Source organism: Chroicocephalus ridibundus, chromosome 8 (assembly GCF_963924245.1).
Source record: "Chroicocephalus ridibundus chromosome 8, bChrRid1.1, whole genome shotgun sequence".
Taxonomy (NCBI): Eukaryota; Metazoa; Chordata; class Aves; order Charadriiformes; family Laridae; genus Chroicocephalus; species Chroicocephalus ridibundus.
The window spans coordinates 51251051-51271261 of NC_086291.1; the positions used below are offsets into that span (position 1 = coordinate 51251051).

The window sequence follows — 20211 nt, forward strand, 5'->3', positions numbered from 1 at the left end:
GCATTTGCTGGATAAGTTCATAAAATAACCCACAATATAAAAATGTCAAAGTCATGTCAATGCTCATTTAAACCTGCTTTGCTTCGCTACTAAAATACAAACCCAGCTACTGAGCAGGGCACCGCGCTCCCGCAGCTGCTCGCTCCCGGGGCTGCACCTCGGGCAGCCGTAAAGTTCCTTCCTACTGCTAAAATAATTAGGGACGACTCCTGTATATTTGCCGTTAGCGCTCACCTTCCTAAGACCGGCACTCCGACGGGAAGCAGGGCAGATTGCAGACGACAGATAAAACTGCACCCAATTAAAAGGTCTGCTGCAATCGCATCTCGACATCTCAATTTGGATCGTGCTGGGTACCCAGGTGAGTAATACAGAAACGATTCTCTTAAAACACATTAACGCGGAGCTGTTCATCACACCCGTCGCCTGCTGCCGACTTTTCTGTTTTCTGATTGTCTGCTGGTTGGAGCAAAAATAGGACAAATATCTCCGCACTTCCCCCTCCGCTGAGGATGAAGGTGGGATCCAAGGAAGCCCAGGCTAAAGCATTTGGAGCTACCCTGGGACAGCTCTAATTTAAACGACTGCTAAGGGCTGGGTGCCAAGGGAAGCGTGGGGACAGACGGAGGTGTCCCCTGATGCCGTATCGCTCCCTGTCAGGGCCTCCAGCAGCCCGCCTCGCTGCCGGGGGGCTGCCGGGGGGCAGGATACCAGCCCTCAAATACGGGAAGGCAAAGGGGGAGAGGAGGGGGCAATGCCAAAGCCCCGTGTGGGGCTCGGGCTGCACAAACCTGCATCTCATCACCATAAATGCTGCCCTGCAGCTGCTGGCTTCATTACAGTCAGGGCCATTTCTACACCCTCTCTCCCCCCTCCTTTTCTGAGGCTGGTAAAAGTCAAACGGGGGCTGAAGTGTTACTCCCACAGTGTTTACTTCGCAGGAGCACAAAATTTCCTGTTAATAATTAGAGCATTACTGAACGGCAACGTTCCCCTGGGTCCAGGTAGCCTGCAGTCTCCTGTCCAGGATGGATAGAGATTTCCAAGCTGTGCTGCTTGATTGCTTTCTTGAATTCAAAACACATATCCACCTCCCCAAAAAGCTTCAGTGGCTGATTTTATGTCAGTCCCTCTCCAGCTCGAAGCCTCCCTCCGTCTGCCACACCAAGGCTTTGGGGGTTTTTTCTTCACTAAGTGACCGCAGGGCATCTACCAAGCTGGCTCCGTCTCCACATACACCCACAATATGGGTCTAACGGGGCGCCCCACGCTGAAGGAGCGATTTGCAAACCCCCTCTGGCAAAGTTTCCATTTTCTAGCTGGGCACACAGGGCGCAGAGAGCAGTTCACTCACCCCAGGGCAGACCCAGGAGACCTCAGGAGATGCCAGCTCTCTGCTCAGACACAGGAGCGCCTTCTCCCCAGCCTCAAGGGCTGTCCTATAACCCCTCTGGAATGAAAATTTCCTTGTCCCTTTCGAACGGGCTTGCCTGCCCAGATTAAATAATATCTATCATCTGATTTGGTATGATTTTTCCCATATGTTCTCTGTCTATTAAAATGTTTGCTATCAAAGGGATCGGCATGTAAAACTAGAACCGTGTGAGCATTAAAGCAACCACATGCAATTGAAGATGCATTTTTGTGGCATAAAGTTTGCCGTTCTATCTGACTGTGTTTCAGGCTCTTCTGTTCAGAGCCTAAATCGATCTGAGGAGTCCCCCTCAAGCCCCCCGACCTCTAAATTCAGCCACCCTCTTGTCCCAGCCACAGTCACTCTGCTTTCCCCAGCCCGCTCCACCTGAGCCGTCAGCTGGAGTGTCAGGATGCACGGTCCACGTCAGGATGACAAGCTCCATGGAAGAGGAACCTGCACGGTTTCATTGGCTGTGGAGTTTGTAAACTCCATGGAGGTTACAAGTTGAGTCGAGCTTTTCCAGGAGCTGAACCACTCACCCAGCGATGAGCTATAAAGCTCCAGCACAGCACAGCCTGCCAGTGCTCCTCTGGGATTCAAGACTTGAAGGTTTCCATTCTGGTCAATGGAGGCACCAAAGAGCCTTTACTGGGTTACAGCAGCCAACGCGTGCTGCAGGATGGAGAAAGTGCAGCAGGAATACTTCTGAGCATCACAATATGTCTAAGCATCAAAACACGACGGCAGCATCCAGACCCCACGGTTATCCATCCTCTCCATCCTTCCTGGGGTTACGGCTGTGGGAGAAACATAGAAAACCTGGAACCCATGGGAATCTTCCCTTGCAAGGCTCACGGATGTAAAAGCTGCAGAACTTAATACTCACTGGAGCCCCTCATTTCAGGGCTCATAGAGTTTACAAGCTACCCCACTATTTATAATCTACCTGCGCGCCTCCGTCCTGAAGTTACGGAACTTGGAAACTCCTCCAGCGCTGCCTCGCTGGATTTGCTCCCTCCTCTGGGGATTCGGGGAGCGAACCCACTCCTGTGCTAACAGGGCTGAAGCATTAACTCCACAGAGCCCATCACTTCAGGGCTCATGGAGTTTACAAGCATCGCTTGGAGCCCTGGACAGCTTGTAACCCAGGCGAGATGCACACATGCGTGGTTGCCTGCAGATTAGGAAACTGCTACAAGCTACAGATCGGCTTATCAGCAATTGCTTGTGATTTTTGCAACTTTGGGGCTCAGGTGAAGACCTTCTGGCTGGTGGAAAGGACCCACAGGTCTCTGAGCCCTCTCTGATGCAGGAAAGTGCCAGAATGTCGAAACCTTGCTTGCTGCTCTGGAGAAATGGGAACATCTTCAAGGAGGTTGTGAAGCAGCTATCTGACTTCCTCTCCATTTAAAGCAGTCTAATGCCACAGGTGGTCACTCACACTTGGAGAAAGATGGGCAGGACCCATGTTTCAGAGGAGACAGAAAGGTCAGGAAGGAAAATCCCGGCTGCGAGCAGTTTCCCAGGATTTGCTGAGCGAATGCAAGCCGGCAGCTCCTCCTGGCTCCCTGGGAAGCACCAGGCACTGCAGCCGGGTTGGGAAACTGCTCAGGAGAAGCATCAGGTTGAACCAGCTGAGCCCAGGTTAGGTGCCTGAAGAGACACACGAGAGCAAAATAATCACTTGAGAGGCAAGAAACAAGACACGGTCAGACAGAGCAAGTCAGAGGTTTCTCCTCCAGAAGATGGAAAACCCCCTCTGCTATAATAACAACAGGGAAGGAGGACACAGGATAGAAGTGACCCTTTGGCAGCTTCTCCTGAGGTCAATGCAGTGCCCGGGAGGTGCTGGCAGAGCGACAGCGCTGATCCCGGTGCGGATGGCTGGAAGAGGGAGGACCAGTGAGCCACCCAGAGGGACCCACTGACCCCCAAGGGACTCCAGGACCCGCCTGCCACCACCCTTCTGGCAAGCACCCACTCTCCATCACCACCCGGGTCGGGCAAAGCTACAGCCTCAGGGAGGGCAGAAAGGCTAAAAATAATAAGCATTATTTTTTAAATCAATATATTCATCCCACCAGATGCCCGGTAGCAGCTGCGCTGTAGCACTTTTAAGATTCAATCATATATCAGCCTATTATGACATCTTCCAACTGTACGTGTTAAAAATTAGCAGCAATATTGGAGTTGTTGGGATGGAGGGCTAAATCTCCCAGACAGCTGTAATTAGTTCCAGAGGGTGCAGCTGTCTCCCTGCAACAGCTGAGGGGTTCGAGGGAAAAAACCAGAGCCGGTGGTTTCTGTTAGAATTAATGGCCTGACAGGGCAAGGCGGGGTGGGAGAGGGAAGAAAGAAACCAAAACACGGGGCGTCTTTTCGATTGGGGGTTGGTTTTTTTTTTTGTGTTGGTTTTTTTTTTTTTATCTTAAAGTTCCCCATTCCATTGTAAATCAGGGAGTGAGTGGCAGTGGAAAGTACAAATTCATTACAGTAACAGAGCCTCCATCATCGGCTTTCTTGCTTGTTCTAGCCCCGTTAGCAGGAGGGATCATAAATTCATCTTGGCCCAAGTTTGCAGAATAAGGGCAGTTTTATGGGTTGTTTTTCAACGCTGCTGACTTCTCTTTCTCCAAGGCTCCTGCAAGACCTGGTCCTGCAGAGCCAGAGCATCCTCAAAACTCTCTTGGAGATGGGAAAGTGGGTTTATTCCCCCATGGACAGGTTAGAAAGGGAGGCTGAGAGGCTGCATCTCTACCCAGAGCAGAGCAAACCCTGGGGGGAAGGAAACCTGGCTCCCCCCGGGGCTCACAGCACGGGCTGGGATTACTTTTGGCACAGGCAGACCCAGCGTGTGGGTTTCAGCTTAGTGCTTCCCAGGTGTGAAGGGGATGGGGCCGATAATCCTGATGGAGCCAAGGTGTAGGAGCTGCCCTTGCCAAGGGAGATGTCTCCCACGGCCACGGGACACGCGGCACAGTCTGGCCACAGTGAAGCTGCCCCATGGCTGCATCCGCCACCGCTGCAAGAGGTGGCTGGGAACCAGACTTCCCATCCTGGGGAAAATCCTGACCCTTTGAGATGAGCTCTGCCCTCCCTGACAACACTGAAAGGCTGAGGTTGTTTTTACCAAAAGAAAATCCCTTACACTTTCATTCAGGACAGTGGAATCATTTCATTCTGATAATATCAAATGTTAGAACGCTGACGATAAACTGAAGGTTTTCTTTTAAATTACAGTACAAAGGGAAAGAAGAAACAAACTGCAATAAAACATTTCGCTACGGCGAAACCCACTGAGAAAGCCAAAAGAACGTGTTTATACTTTTTCACCTCTGAGGATCCTGTCACTTCCCAGGACAGATTCATTGCTGGCAAAACCGCTTTTCAGTGAGAAAACTGTAAGAAATATTTTACTTCTCTGTGCAGAACGCACCAGCGCTTGTGGGAGAGGCTTCGGGGACTCCGCAGATTTACATCGTTCCCTTAGGCTGTCACATTGTGTGGACCACACGGATACCTGGGGGGAGACTTGTCCCAGCGGGAAAATGCCTCGGGGTGAGAGGAGGCACTTGGGATTCAGCAAAACCAAGTTTAAGGACTTGCATCCCCATGGAGCATCCCATATCCATGAGCACCGCTCCCACTTAAAGACTTCTGGGGAGCGACCTTGCAGAGCAGAAATGTCATTTCCACCTGCATCCCAAGGATGGGGTGGAAATAACCCCAATGGGGTTATTTTCCAATAATCCCATAATCTCTGCCTGCTCTCAGTGCCGTTCTTGATAGCTACAGAATTACCTTTACCTCTTTTGGGGGTGTCCAAGGCAGCAGCCCCCAAAGTGGCTTCTACACCGTGCAAATACGACAAAACCCTTCCCATGGCTTGGGCTGTACATCTCCGCGGGTCCCGTAGGAAAGGACCTACACCTTCTGCCAGGGTCCATGGTGACTTACACGGCCTGAAAATCCAGTCCAACAGGCCCCTGGGTCTCGAGCCCACTAGCTGTGACACAAATGGGAAATAAATGGGCAATCAAATTTAAAAAAAAAAAAAGATTACCAAAGGCTATATTCTTCTTGCATTTCTGCAGCCAGGTAGCATCAAATGGGAAGCGCTGCCTCCCTAAATAACAGCTCCGCTACAAATCCAGGTCTTCAGCTACACGTTGGGGCTTTTTCAACAAAGTGCTACTATAATTGGAATAAAAGTCCTGAAGTGAACATGATTTAATATCAGAGACACCGAACACTTCAGTCAAAAACAAACCCGATTTTTTTTTTTCCCCTCCTTCTGTAGGCAAAAGCTGATTTTTGTTTTCTTTCATTGTTGCAGTCTGTTTCCATGACGGTGTGTTAAACACTTATTAATTTCTCAGCCAAAGCCCTACCGTTCAGATTTATGACGGCTGGTGTTTTATGAACTATCCGCTGCACAATAATATTTTGTAAATCCACATTCCACAAACATCACTGCGCTTGAAGTAAAGCTTCACACTCAGCTAGGCTGGGCGCTCAACAATACCCTCATTTTTAATCAGTCACCTGTTTCTCATTTTAAGTTTATCACACTTGAAAAAATACTATAATTTCTAGCGTTGTAAAGAAACCTACAAACTTTGGTCTCAGAAATTTCATTTCGAAGGCATTAACTCATTTTGAAAGTCCCTTGGCTATTTAAGGTGTAGAGTTTCCATTAACAGAATAAACTCCGTGGAGTATGGAGCGTAATGTTCTTAAGGAAAACAGTCCCTTCCCCTAATTATTTAGTCTAGCAGGGAATGAAAATAATTAAGTCTCAAAATTCCCTTTAGAGTGGATGGGGGGTGGGATATAGTAGCGAAATTAGCTTTTTTTTCCACCCAGCTACCGAAGGGAGCCGAGCCGCGCTGGGCACGACCCGCAGCTGGAAGGTGGGAGCGAAGGCGTCTCCAAGGTTTGCGGCAGCCGCAGTCGGGCTCCGGCTCACGGCTGAGGGTGCAGGGATGCCCTCGGGAAACTGCCACAGCTACAGCCACCCTGAATTACCTTTTCTTTCCAGGTGTCACCCATGAGGCTGAACGTTAAGGCTTTTGTTCACAACTAAAATGAAATTATAACAAAAAGGCGATCGCTGGCTGTAAGCGGCTGCCAGCGCTGACGATGCCTGCATCCAGCGCTCAGTTAACAAGGGGTCTGGATTAAAAAAGTAGGTACCCTGCTAACCGCCTCTTCTGACACTCGTTGCACCCATATCGCAGGGTGCAGACTGATCCCACACGTTGCGGCCGTGGTTCTACCCCGGGAAGGCACCCGGAACCGTGCTGTGGGTGCAGGGGGTTCGTCAGCCCCACCGTGCAACAAGGGGACGTTTAAAATTAAACGAAGAAACGGTGTTTTTGAAATTTAAAGAAAAAACACCCCCAAACCATGCAGGCGAGCCCGCCCGAGCAGAAGTAACGCTGGGTGAAAAGCAGCCGATGCCGCAAGCGCCACGAGTGTAAACCCAGCAGAATCGGGATGGGGCACAAAAACTGGGGGGAAAAAACAAAAAAAGGCGAATGTTCCCTGCGGTTTCCTTACGCAGGCAAAGCGCTAACAGCAAACATGCAATAACTGAAGAAACTTGAATAGCAACAGGAATGGGTGACTGGTGTGATGTGATCCCGGCCCCGCTGCCCCAGCACGGGCAGGGTGAGCTCCCACCCGCGTCCCCAGCCCTCGCCTTCGCACCTGGGTGAAAATCCGCACGGTGCCAACGTCCCCGGTGTCTGGATTTGGCTCGCTAAAACCCCAAACGTGACCCACAACCCGGGATCCAGAGTGAAACGGGGTGTTGGGGTTTGGTCTGAGCCAAAACGAGCATTTTTAAATTGTTATTTTTATTTTACGCCACCCAAAAACACACTAGACCCATGAAAAACTTTTAAAGCAAAGCTAATGCCAGAGCAAAGGCAGCTGACACATAAAACCAGTGCTGGATCCTGATCTTTTCCTACTATAAACTAGCTGCTAAAGAGTGAAAACAGAGTCTGTGCTTTGGTTAAACCAAGGTAACGCATGAATCAAGACCCTGTTCAACAAGATCTATAGCACTGTGTGCTCAACACAGCATCCACGCTGCTGCGGAATTACTTATTGGACCTGCTTCCATTCCTCTGTACGCTCTGCAATCGTTATCCTATAAAAACTAACAAAGATAGAGATTTGCTTTTGGTTTTGCTTTAGATTCCTGAATATTTCACTTCCTCACCTGTTACAGAATACAATAAAAAAAAAACCCTATTCACCACCTGGAGCAATGCAGTGTTACCCCAGCCACATCTCCCGTCATTATTTTCATCTTAAAATGAGTTTTCTGTGTTCAACAGAATTTAGTTTTATTTTTTTTACAACCACTGGTGCCAGAAAGCACAGAAGAGATGCAGCCCATGTATGGCAAATCTCGGAGGGCAAGATGGGATACGTATTGTCTTGATTTTTTAATCTCTTACAATGTCTTGTTTTCAGCCTCAGTCGCGGTGAGTACCAGGAGCAACATTTATGGCACTGGGGGACATGTGGTAATAAACAGCTCTGGGATTATCAAATGCTTCTGTCGCTCCGTGAACTGCGAGAGCCGTTTATTGCCAGCAGCCACCAGATGGTCATGGCTTCTGGCTGCTGGCACCAGGGGACACCTAATTCAAACTGGTGACTCGGTGTCTAAAGGCCCCAGGTTCTGCTGAAAACCCCCGGGGTCAGCCAGCACTCAGGACCAAATTCCTTTCTTCTAGTTTTTACGTTTTTTTATTAAAAACAAGCAATGCAAGGGAATGCCCTGCAATGAACGCCGCTCGGTCAATTGACAGCACCGAGCCTCGGGGACACAAGCAAAGTTTGGAGGTGGATAAACGCACCCGGGACAGAGCCGACACAATGCAGGTTCTCCGGTCGCTCTTCCAGCTCAGCCTTACAAACGATGCCCCAACACCATCTCCCTGATAAGCTCCCGAAGGACCCAGACCCTGCCAGATCCGGGTGGGTGAGCCATTCTCACTGGGCTGAATTTTCTGCCCGCTGTGAGCTCCAGCGTTCGTTAGCACCTAATGAGGCACCCACCGCCTTTGCCATGTGAGCGGTTGTGCAGGTGCTGGGGCTGCACCGTGCCCCTTCCCTGGCCAGCAGAAAGGTGCCACCTCCATGGGGGCTGAGCAGCAGCACCATCAAATACAAAACCCAATCCATCAACAGAAACCGCCAGAACCATCAACAGAAACCTCCGTGGGGGCTGAGCAGCCCTGGAAAAGGAGGTGGCAGGGAGCAGTGGGGAGGTCCAGCTCGCTGTCACAAGAAGCAGACTCTACATTGGCCAATAAATGCATGTGCAGTCAAACGAAGGTCCATAAAAACAAAGAGAAAACATGGCCAAAGTGGGAACCCAACCCATAGCAAGGAGGTTTCATGCATGATGGCAGGTTCCTCTCGGAGCCACCGAGCCAGACCATCTGATCGCGCAGCATCAACGCGCTGCTCCTCGCATGGAATGCCAAGCCCAGCACAGCTAATCAGAGCCAAAACCCCCCCGTAAACGTTATTAAAGATGTACCTGTCCGTGGCAAGGGCTGCCCTGGTCTAGCCCAGCACGCCTTTTGTAGCAATAATTAATAGAGGTTCCCCAGAGCCCTCCTGGAGCAGAGCCAAGGCGTCATTATTTGTGTGTAACAGATACGCTGCTTGTGTAACCCAACAAACTGCGACACCTCCCTATAACGCGCCCTGAGATGTAAACCATCGCTTACAGGAACTCCGGTGCGGCTGCGAGTCCCTGGCCTGCGGGCAGGATCCTGCCCCGGGTGTCGGAAGCGCCCGCTGGCTCGCTCTGCGATGCTGCACCGACGGGAAAACCAGTTCTCAAATGACAGTACGTGCAAATAACCCAAAATAACTGTTCTTACAGCAGTTTTGGCTCCTGTACCTGGAGGGAGTATGTTCCCATCAGCCTGTACAGACGCTCTGATAAGGTGCCTGGGCGCTATGACAGAGCTGGATGCCTGGGGACCTCCAGAAACATAGTTATTAGAAATACTCAAATATAACGGTGGGAAACGCACTTAGCAGTTGTATTCCAAGCTGCACTTCTGCTCTGTTGTTCTGCAGACCATACACACACATACGGTCAGCTCAGAGTATAAACCATCTTGGGTTTATACATTTATACCACCTTGAGGTGTGTAAACCACCTCAGAGGAGGCACTTTGGTACAAGGTGGAAGTTGTTACTGTCTTAGCTGGAAAAGGAGTCCCTCCTCAGATTTGAGGGATGCGCTGCACTAAAGCTGAAAAACATCAGCAGGGTTCAAGAGGAAGTTCATTTCACACGGTGCCATGAACCTTCATCCTTGTTTGCAGTGCATCTCGAGAGCCTCAAATGGAAAATATTAGCAAGAGCATAAAATTACTTGAGTTGATCCAAAATTCCCTTAAAATGTTTTCTCAGCTAAAAATAACTTCATCAGCAAAATAGGCACTTTGGTGAAAAATATCCTTTTGTAGAAAACCTTGGGGTTTTCATCGGTGCCTTTCACTTGCTGATGTTTGCTTTGTCTCTTCATTGGAAATGCAAACACTTCCAAGACAAGTGTCCACAAAAACAATCACTTTTGCAGGACTGTTTTGTCTTTGAAATACCTCAGTGGGCCGGTAGAAACGGTGGTTTTGATCTCAGCTCGCAGACTGATCGTGGCAAAAAATCTAAAGCTGACGGGCAGGAAACCACTTCAGCAGCCACGATTTCTGTCCAACAGAAGCAACGCCGAGCCCTTCGCAGACCTGCCTGGGAACGGGCTCAACCAAAGGGTCCTTGTGTCCCCACCGTTCCTTGGCATTCCTTGTCCCAGAGGACAAGGATGATCAGCTCAAACATGCTCTTCATAAAAGATGACCTAATTATGCTGAGAGCACCAGCTCTTCACGATGTCCTCATGTTAAACCCACCCTATTTAAAGACCACCTGGGTACCATCAAATACAAAACTCAATCCATCAACAGAAACACATGTGCACATCCAAGACAAGAACGACAGGGAGCCTGGGTACTTCCAGCTCCGTTGGCAAAACTCGAAGCTTACCGTGGGGGTTCTCTGCCCGCAAACGGGTTCGTTGCCATCAAGGACAAGGTCTCCTCTTCCTGGGCCAGCAGCTTCCCAGCCAAGTGGATTATCCATTCATTCTGCTCATAGGTCTTAGGGAAGGAATAAGAAATATATAAGTTAGGCACTGCCGGGCTTGCCACGTAGTGTTATTAGCGTTAAAGACTTCTGCGTGGTCTCTGGGGAGGGATTACAACCGATTCGGGGAGCAAATGATGAATTTCCTGGCATTGCAAGGAATAGATCCCATGCAATCCAACACCTTGAGGTCCAGAGTGAGACCCTCTGGCATCTGTGGGGAGTGGGGAGAGCTTCGCTGAGCTTGGCTCACCTGGAAATCACTCCTGAGGGTACGGACAGAACCGAGGGTGTGCAAGTTGCGAAGGTTTAATGAGCTGTTCGTTAGCAGAGCTGGGACGGCTCCGTGCACGCTCCCAGCCTGTCCCAACTGCAAAGTAGCGTCCCCCATCTAGAGCATCCCCAAAGGTGTTCACATCACAGCTAAGCGGGGTGCAGAGCACGCCCACAGCCAGCAGCCACAGCTCAGCTGATGATCAGGGATGAGATGACGGTCAGGGATGCATCTCCACCTTCCCCCAGCCCGGACAGTGACCTCTGCTCAAGGCGTCACGCCTGAGGGTCAGTTCTACCGGCCCTGCAGCCCTGTCGAGCCCACGGCACTGCTTTGTCCCAGTGCTAGGGAGAAGCCTACAACTGGGTGCTACCAGGAAAGCCTGGTGCATTGCTGGTCCAGGAGATGGATAGAACACACACAGCCCTTGCCTGGGTACAGGGCACCCACCACCCCCTGTGCTCCCCACCACCCATCAGCTGTGGCTCCTTCTACACCTTGGATCACAAATCTCTTTTTGACTTTACGTGTATCTGCCATAGCTGGAGGGGTTCTGGCCTATTCTGTCCCCCAGAACACTTGAGTTTAATAATTTCTTTCAGCAGCAAGTTCCACAGAGGAACAGTAATGGCACATTTTGAAATGATCCATCATTGCAACGGATCATTCATTTCAAATGATCCATCCATCATTTAAAAACAGGTTGCTATCCCTTGTTTGTGTTATCAGGAAGAAAACAGAAGAAAGTGACCTCTTTATTCCCGATTCCTTTTTCTTGCATCCTCTTTATTCCCTTTCATCTGATCTGTCCTCTTTACATCCCTACGCCCTTCCCTTAATCTTGCTGCCACTGAAAGGGAGCAGATCCGCTCTGGGGAGCCGCAGTCCGAGCTGCAGCGGCAGAACTTGACTCTGCATTTACCCCCCTCCAGGAATCCACGCATCTCATGCTCTTCGCAGGGATTCTTGCTGAGGCTCCATAAAAAGCCTTTCCCCTTCTGGTGACTTGCTTTATACTTCCATTAAGATTTTTTTTTTTCCTCCTTTTTTAATGTGTACCTAAATGGATTTTTTAATGCAAGCAGTAGGGGACACTGTGGGAAAGCGAAACCCGGCAGCTGTACCTGCAGGACTGTGACTAATGCAGAACATCAAGGCAAAGTTACTCCGCAAATCTTTTCTAATGGTAAAGTTTGTTATTTCCGTTGCTAAGGGAAACAGGGGAGCGAAACGAGATAGAAAACACCAAACACTGGTGGAAAGGCCCATCAAGCAGCAGCTCTACCTCGCAGGGTTTCTGACCCGTGCTCATCACAATTGAGAGGAAAACCACAGTTGTATAAGCCAACAACTTTTTAAAGAAGATTACTCTCCCGATCTGCCTGCTTCCATCCTGCCTCACCGCGCAGCTCATCCCATCTGCTGTCCCGGCTGCACCACCAACACGGATGGGTGGCAGAGCCAGGGATGTTTCCCACCGCCAGCCCCGTGCCGTGCTCTGCCCACCCCAAAGCCCTCTTTAACCTCCGCTGCACCCCTCTCTCCACCGACACCCTGTGCCAGCCCCTGTCTCTCACCTCCCAGTCTCCCTCCCGGCGCAGAGGAGGTGGTGGCTCTCAGGGTGGGACAGGACAACCTCAGCCCCCGCGCCTCCGACGGAGTGGTCTGGGAGGGGAGCCACGGTGAGACCTGGAGCCGGGAGCTTGGCATCACGCGAGACATTAAACACAAACCTTGCAAGTCTTGCAATAACCCCACCAGGGCTGGCAGGGCTGCAGGAAAAGCTGGCAGCATCCCTGCCACGGGCCCGACCATGTCACGTTTCATGGGACAACTCCCATCCACCCTGAGCGACTCCGTGCCCCTCGGTGATGGCTCCGTGATGCCCGAGATGCTCGGCTCTGGCCAGGCTTTGGAAGCGTGGTGCCACGCTGGGACCTGCACCCTGGGGCATCCTTGGCTGTGAACAAGGACATCCCGAGAGGTGCGACAGCAATTGCTGACAGTCAAGTATCACAAGTCAGACCTTCAGCATCCTGCACCTCCCTGGACATCCCTTTTTAAAGTGGTCTGTATGATTTTAAGGACTATTTCTAGGAGGGCCTGGGAGGTGTGAGGGTTCCTGTGTGTGAATTGGGGAGAAGCTGGGGGAGAACAGAAACAGAAATCACCAGACTCCCGGAGCTAGAGCTTTATGGAGAACCCCAAATCTCCAAGGCCTGATTCAAAACCATGAGGCTTTGCAACGGTGGAATCGGTCTCCAAATTGTTAATTAGCAGCTCCATGCGCATGAGAGGTGGACTTCTGGTTCGTAAAGTGTTTTTCCTGTAAAATTTACAACATGTCTGGCCCCAGCAAAGTCTGCGGTGAGAAATTTCCACCCACTGCAGCCCCCCACGCTCCCCCCAGCACGAAGGCTGAGATATCGCGTGCCGCCGATGCTCGGAGCACGCAGGAGCCGAGCTGCGCTAACGACCGCGCTGTTTAACTCATTACTCTGTAAGGTGATATGGTGGCAAAGGGAGGCAAAAAAGGAGTCCAGGAGATCTGGGCTGCGTCCAGGGAAGCGTCACACCACAGGGTGGGAAGGTGACAGTTCCTCTGTCTGTGGATCCAATAAGCCCCAGACCCGCAGACTGTTTGCAGAGCTGCCAGGATCAGGATGGGAGCTCTGCTTTTGCCAGCTCTGAGCGTGCAAACAGGAGAGTCAGAGCTTGAACCATCCAGTGGATTCATTAAAAAAAAAAAACAAAACGGGACAGATGCACGCGTTGCTTTGAGGTGGGTACACACACACACACGTATTGGGTCAATCTTTCGGTTTTGGATCGTCACTGAGCACAAAGACAGGCAGCTGGGGACTGACCCTGGACCAGGTCCCAGTGACTGACCCTGGACCAGCAGGTCCCAGGCTGCTCTGTCTCCCTGCGCCTCCATCAAGACACGGGCACGGACTGAGACTACGAGACTCCCACACCTGCCTCCTGCCCTCCAAAAGTTGGGGCTGCAGCTCCCCTCGTGCCACACAGGGCCTGTGCTGGGATGACTGGGGACCCAGCGACCAGCACAGCCTGCTGCTACAAGCTGCCAGTTAGAGCTGAAACGTGCCACAAGCTCCACAGCTCACTGTCCGACCCTGAACCGAGCATCCCTGGGGAGCTGCCGCCCACCATGGATGTGGACATGACTCCCTCCTTCATCTTTTGAGAGTTTTCTTTCTGTTTTAGCATAGAAAGCAACTAAGGAACCTAAACACACCAAAAAATCATCATCAACACAACTAAAATGCCTGAGAATGGCAGCTTGGGCAGAGGTTAAGGTTCCCAAAGCAACGCTACCTTCACCACAAAACCGAAGGCTTTCTGTGTTCACAGACAGCCCATGCAGACCAACAGAAATGCAACAGGCGCAGCCCTCCAGCAAGCTAAATCATCTTTACCTGCCTTTACAGCTGCTACCGGCACTCAAGACCTCCAAAAATCAGGTTTTAGGTATAACACTGTGGACTAACAAAGAGTACTTGGGTCTAGGTGTTATGACCCCATGAGCTTTTATTTCCTGAGGGACTTCAGCCTTCTGTGGTGCTCGGGCAGCTGCTTCCCTCCTCGCTTTCCATGCCAGTCTCGCTGTGTTGGGACGGGGATTTGCTCCCTTGCTCCCTCTCCCAACCCGCACGTGGCCCAGCGCGAGGAGCCGAGCATCGCTGCGCGCCCCGGGTACCACCACCTCCCGGGAGCAGCGCTGCCCTGAGACTTCTCTTCAGCTGTTTATATTCTCCGACCTCTCCACTTACACGCTTTACCAGTGTACAAACACAGCATTCTCACCTTGACTACATTAACGTGCACACAGAAGTATTTAATAACTTTACAGATTTAAAACCCAGTCCCTGCTAAGTCAGGCACCAGCAAGGAGCTGGGGGCAAACCAAACGCAGTAGCGACGAAACTCTGCGGAGATAACAAAGCAGAAGAGAATATAATCATCGCAAAAAATATATATAAAAACCACGCGGCGCTACAGGGAACATGTTCCCAACTGAAATAATAATAATAAGAACCCTTTTCCTCTAGCTTTAATTGGTCATTTAATGAAAAAGGACTGCGGATTAGTGTGGCATTTTATTGAATCTCAGTCCTGGCACAGGCACACGGGAGGAGGTAAGTATGAGATGCACATGTGGAAACAGCTGGAAACTTGGCACGGGAGCCCAGCATTATTATTTCACATGGTTGGGAACCCTGCACGGTTTCACATCGGCGTCGGTGTGCGAGGGTGGATGACAGAGGGGTAGGGGAGGTTTACATTTCCTGTGCTATGTCGTAAGGGCATTTTCCGCGTCACAGCCGACCCACTTTGGGGATGTAAAGCCGTAACTCCACCATCCTCGATGTTTTCACCCAATATTCACATTGCTGCTTACTCTGCCGTTTCCACTTCTGCAGCCGAGCGCCTTTGACTGTGGCTGTTTAGGGAACTCGAGCTATCAGCTGGAGAAACAATCCCTCTCCCACAGAAAAGAGGACACACCTGAGGCTATCCTTTGCTTTTTTATAATATTCCAGCTCACCAACGTTTGCTACCATCCCGCTACCCAAGTGATTTAACCAAGGAAGGTCAAAAGCTACGTCAGGTCGCATCACTTCTCATTATCTGCAACAACCACATCCCCTTCGCCTTTCTATTAGTTTCCCAAAGGTTTCTCTGCAGGTCTGGCTCAACGTATAATATTTCAGCGGGGGCGGTTTCTCAAGCCTCACTAAAAGCCATCCCTCAGCTCGTCCTCTTCGAAAACGCTTGGGAAAGCAGCAGGTCCCCGGAGGAGGCGGGCGCTGTGCGGAGCGCGGCAAGTCCGGGCCGAGGAATAAAAGGCAGAGCAAGACTTTGGGAAGCGGCTCTTAGATCTTGCCTATACGGGGAAACCGCGCACCTGGCATAGCTCCCGTATCACCTCTGTATTTGGAAAGAAAAGTCACTTTGTTCCAGAATAGAGTCTAGACAGGGAGATACAACAGCCACTGTAGACAATAATCATTCCCTGCATAGACAAGGTCTTACTCTGTATTTATACAGCCCGCGGCACGATAGGCTATCAGTCTTATTTGGGTTTTTAGGCACCTCCATCACAATATTGCTACTAGAGGTGAGTGTGCCCGTGATCCAGCCTGCAGTTTGTCTAACTGCAGCTTGGGGGTCTGAAATTATTCATACTCACAGGGAGACAAGTAATCACCATTAAAAGAAGAAAATAAAGCTCTTACATGCTGAACGTGGACCAAAACATATGAATGCTGGAATGGAAAATGGAAGTGAATTGAGGCCTGTATTTTTAGAAGGGGGAAGAAAGGAAATGTAAAAGGCTGCGCTTAGTACACTGCGCATGAGGTTTAGGTTTTATTACGTTAAACACACCTCCTCCTCCGTTCTGCTGCCATGCAGCTTTTTCCTGTAAGCACCTTCTGGCTGGAAGACCGAGATAACAGAGGCTTGAATAAAGTGTTTTACAAAAATATTAATCTGCCTTCTCTATAAATAGGGTTACATTTTCGCAGCTCTTCCAGTTTGTGTGCGATAACGTGAAGTCTCCATCACGACTCCCTGTTACCTCCCAGGGGAGATCCTCAGAGCATCAATGCCGTTGCTGAAGTTTCTCCCTTCTCTTAGGAAGGCAGCTGAAGTTTATAAATAAACTTACACATCGTATCTGGAAAACACATATTGCTTCTCAGTGCATTGCAAATGCTGCTCTGCGCTGGGTCTGCTGAGGGTTTGCAGAGCCCTGTAGGACACAGCAACGTGGGCCACCAGTCCGAGCGGTTTCTGTGCCAGCCCCAACATTCAGAGACTTTTGGAGCATCTTCAAGGCACAATGCAACAAAACACTGGGCTTTAAAAAAAACCAATATGAAGACAGCATTAGCTTTGTTATTTATTGAGTAGTTATTATTTGGTGAGCACTGGGAGCACGCCTTCACGTTGGCCAAAGGCAGTCCCCAAATACAGTAAATAACCTTCATGCCACAATAAGGAGAGGAAAAGCCTTCCCTTTGATTTTTCTTTATTCAGAGTACTGAAGGCTTCCACTGCTGCCCACTGGTGAAGAACAAATCTTTGGTACGATAAACAACTGGCTTTTGTAAAGTCCAAGACATCCCGCTACCAGGAAAAGTGACCAACTTGAAGGCCCAAAACTATGAACAGTATGTTGTTTTCTGGTTGCTATTTATTAACGATGCTGAATCCACCCACAGCCTGCCAAAAATCTGCCTGTAACGCTTTTTGTACCAGCAGCACAGTATAGCTCAGTTCTGGGTTGCGATGGCTGGGCTCCTTCTACAAATGCCCACCATAAAGAAGTCAAATAATTACAGGAGCGTTGCCATCAGTAGCTGGATGACAGACAAAGCTTTAATAATTTGTCTCCAGCTCCTGTAAAAACAGGATGTCTTTGCACTAACACAATAAAATGTCAAGGGGTGAAAGTTTTTCCTAATGCTTAACCTGAATTTTCCTGAGATTAAATCATATTCTGCCATTTCATCCATTATTTCCTCCCTGCTCCTCAGGGACACAGAAAACAGATGGCTGTTTTCCCCTTTGCCGTAGGTTTTTCACCTATTCCAAACCTGTTTTGACATCTGGACGCCCATGCAGATTTCTTTGCTGCTGTGGGAGAAGGTTTCTGCACCTCTGTTCTTCCTGCAGGTCCCTCTTTTGCAGCCTTGCCAATCAGCTGCATCCTTCCCGAACTGGGTGCTCGGCTGAGTGTAGCAGGTGACACGGTGCACACCGAATGCCTGCTCGCCTGTCATGGCATCGTGTTTGCCTTTTCACGGTGCCTTTTCCTAAGTGTGCTCGTCTTGTGATGCACACTCAGCCCAAGAGGCTTCCCCGGCGCATGATGCTCTGCTCCATCCCGACGCACGATGCTCTGCTCCATCCCATCCCATGACGCGTCCTGCCCGTGTGCAGCACCGCTGATGCCTCTCCTGTCTGCTGGGACCAAAACCAGCAAGATCGCTGGGCTTTGAGACCTTGTCCTCTGTTGTACTCACAGCTTGGTGGCACCTGCAAATGCAATGAGTACATCGTGCCGTTCCTTCCAATTAGCTCCTCTTAAAGATGTGCATTAAGCTGTCTCAGGCCTTGGTTTAAATTCCTTCCATGGAGGTAGGTCATCCAGAGCGACCAACCTCAGCAACAAGCACCTGAACACCAGCTCCTGACCGAGAGACACCTTATTTTTTGGTGAGCCCAGCCCAGTCCACTCTGCACGCAGGTGACCAGGGCATCAGCTGGGTGACGGAGTGAAGCGCGTCCCGTCCCAGGCGGCTGCTGAGAAACAACTGAAAAGGGTTTTGCACAGATTTCTGCACCCCGCTGCCGGTTTGTGGGAGTTTTTCCCCTTCTGCAGACGGGAAGAAGCAGCGCAGACATGTTTCTGGACGGGTTATGTCCCTGCCAGAACTAAATGAAGGGCTTCAATTCAGAGCTACAGCACCCTCGGGATGTCAAGACATACAAAACAAAGAGGGGATTTAGAAAACAAGTGAAAAGGCATATTATATTTAGATAATAAAATTAACATCCTGAAAATTGTTTCCTGGAAAATAATGCCATGTTACATTACATATAATTATGGCACTACTGGAATGGTAATTAAGAGGCAGTCAACTAATAAATTGCAATTCAGAGGTGGAGCAGCACCATGGCTCCTCCCGTTCCCGTGCCAGGGCCGTGCCGGCGGCTCCCCCACCGCGCCGGCCCGTGCCAGCCATGCCAAGGGCCCGGCTCTCCCATGCTCCAGTTCTTCAAAGCGAATCCTGCAGCTACAGCCAAGGTGGAAAGTTTTGCAGGAAACCCCAAGCAGAGGAAGGCGTCATATGTCAAGCGGTGATGAGGTGCAAAGAGGAACCTGTCACGAGCAGCACAAAGGGATGGTAAATATCTTCCCCCCAAGTCCCCGGCTTTTCTGCAGCCTGTCAGAGCTGGATATGTCAGCTCCTTACCTGGCCACCGAAACGAAGTGCAAAACCAGCCCTGCAGCCGCCTGCTCGGGAAGCGACGGGGCAGACGGCGAGCAGTGGCGTAGAAAAAAATCCAGAACTTTTAAAAACAAATTACATCTAATCCAGAGGCTGAAGTAACTTGGTTTTATGGACTCCGTAAACTGCTGTACGAGGTTTGCAAAACTTGCCTGGCTTCACAAATTTCTTCTGGGGTTTTGACTCGGGTTTCCCATCCTTTCTGCAGCTCTGCGTGACTCAAGTCTAAACAACAATCGAACAACAGTGACTTCTCCTGGCTGCGGCGGTGCGGGGATGATGGCAGGACAGGCAGCTTTCCCAGGGATGACAGCTCACAGTTTTCAAACAAACATTCGGCCACTCCAAATGGGATTTACTTCCATGCTTAAGCAAGTATTTAACATCCTGATTTGAAAATGCTTGCTGCTGTGCCTAGGCTACTTACCTTCCTATTGTTGTCATCAAGTCATCCCCATTTTTCAGAAGTTTTTTTTCTCCTTTCTGCACCTTTTGTTAATAACTCTTCTAAGCATGACGTGAAATTGCTTGACAGAGACCTGTGCGCACGGGGAGGGCCATGGGAAAGCCCCCAGCAGCAGGAGAGGATGAGGGAGCGCTGCAGTGGCACGGAATGCACATGCTGGGATGGCCGGGAAGGGCCAAGGGCCCCATTTCCACCCGGTGCTGCCATGGCAGGGAGGTGAATGATGTGCTCCAGGGCTGACACACACCTCCGGCACGCACCCGAGTACCCTCCTCCTGCCCATGCACAAGCCCCGCGACGCTAATTGCTGCTCATCAGCTGGTGTGGCAAGCTGGAAAGAGAAAAGTCTGCCAGATAGACAGGTTCTCTGTGGCTTGATCCATCAGGATCCAACTGTACCACGAGGCCATTGACTCGGTGTTGCCATGTTGACGCTCACGAACTTGCATTTCACATGATTTGAGACAAAAACCATCGTCGTGTTGCATCCCACAGCGTTACCAAGGAGAGAACACCTTGGCAAGCACGTACGCGCTCCAGCAGTCTCCTGCCCTGGCGAACGCTTGGGGGAACCTTTCTGTGAATTAAACACTAATAATAAAGATGCGAAGAGGCCATGTCATCTCCTCTTCCTCCTCCCCAGGCTGTCCCGTACATCCCAGTCGCTCCGCACCCGGCCCGGCTCTGTGGAGAGACGGCGCTGGGGTGTGATGGTGCCTCTCAGCCTGGGATACATCAGGGTTTATGCCCTGTCCTCCTTTGGTTTTAAACCTGAGTTCACCTTGTATTTTAAAGCCTTTGGGATATTCCAACCCTGGAAACA

At 50.4% G+C, this 20211-nt stretch overlaps 1 protein-coding gene across 1 annotated transcript in view; it reads right to left on the reverse strand.

Annotated features, from left to right (window-relative positions):
• The window catches only part of LMF1 (lipase maturation factor 1), a 263087-nt gene that overhangs the window by 57316 nt on the left and 185560 nt on the right, over positions 1–20211 (reverse strand). Inside the window, exon 10 of the mRNA XM_063345009.1 lies at positions 10505–10617. Within this exon, the coding sequence (XP_063201079.1) occupies positions 10505–10617 (113 nt within the window). The remainder of the gene's footprint in view (positions 1–10504; positions 10618–20211) is intronic.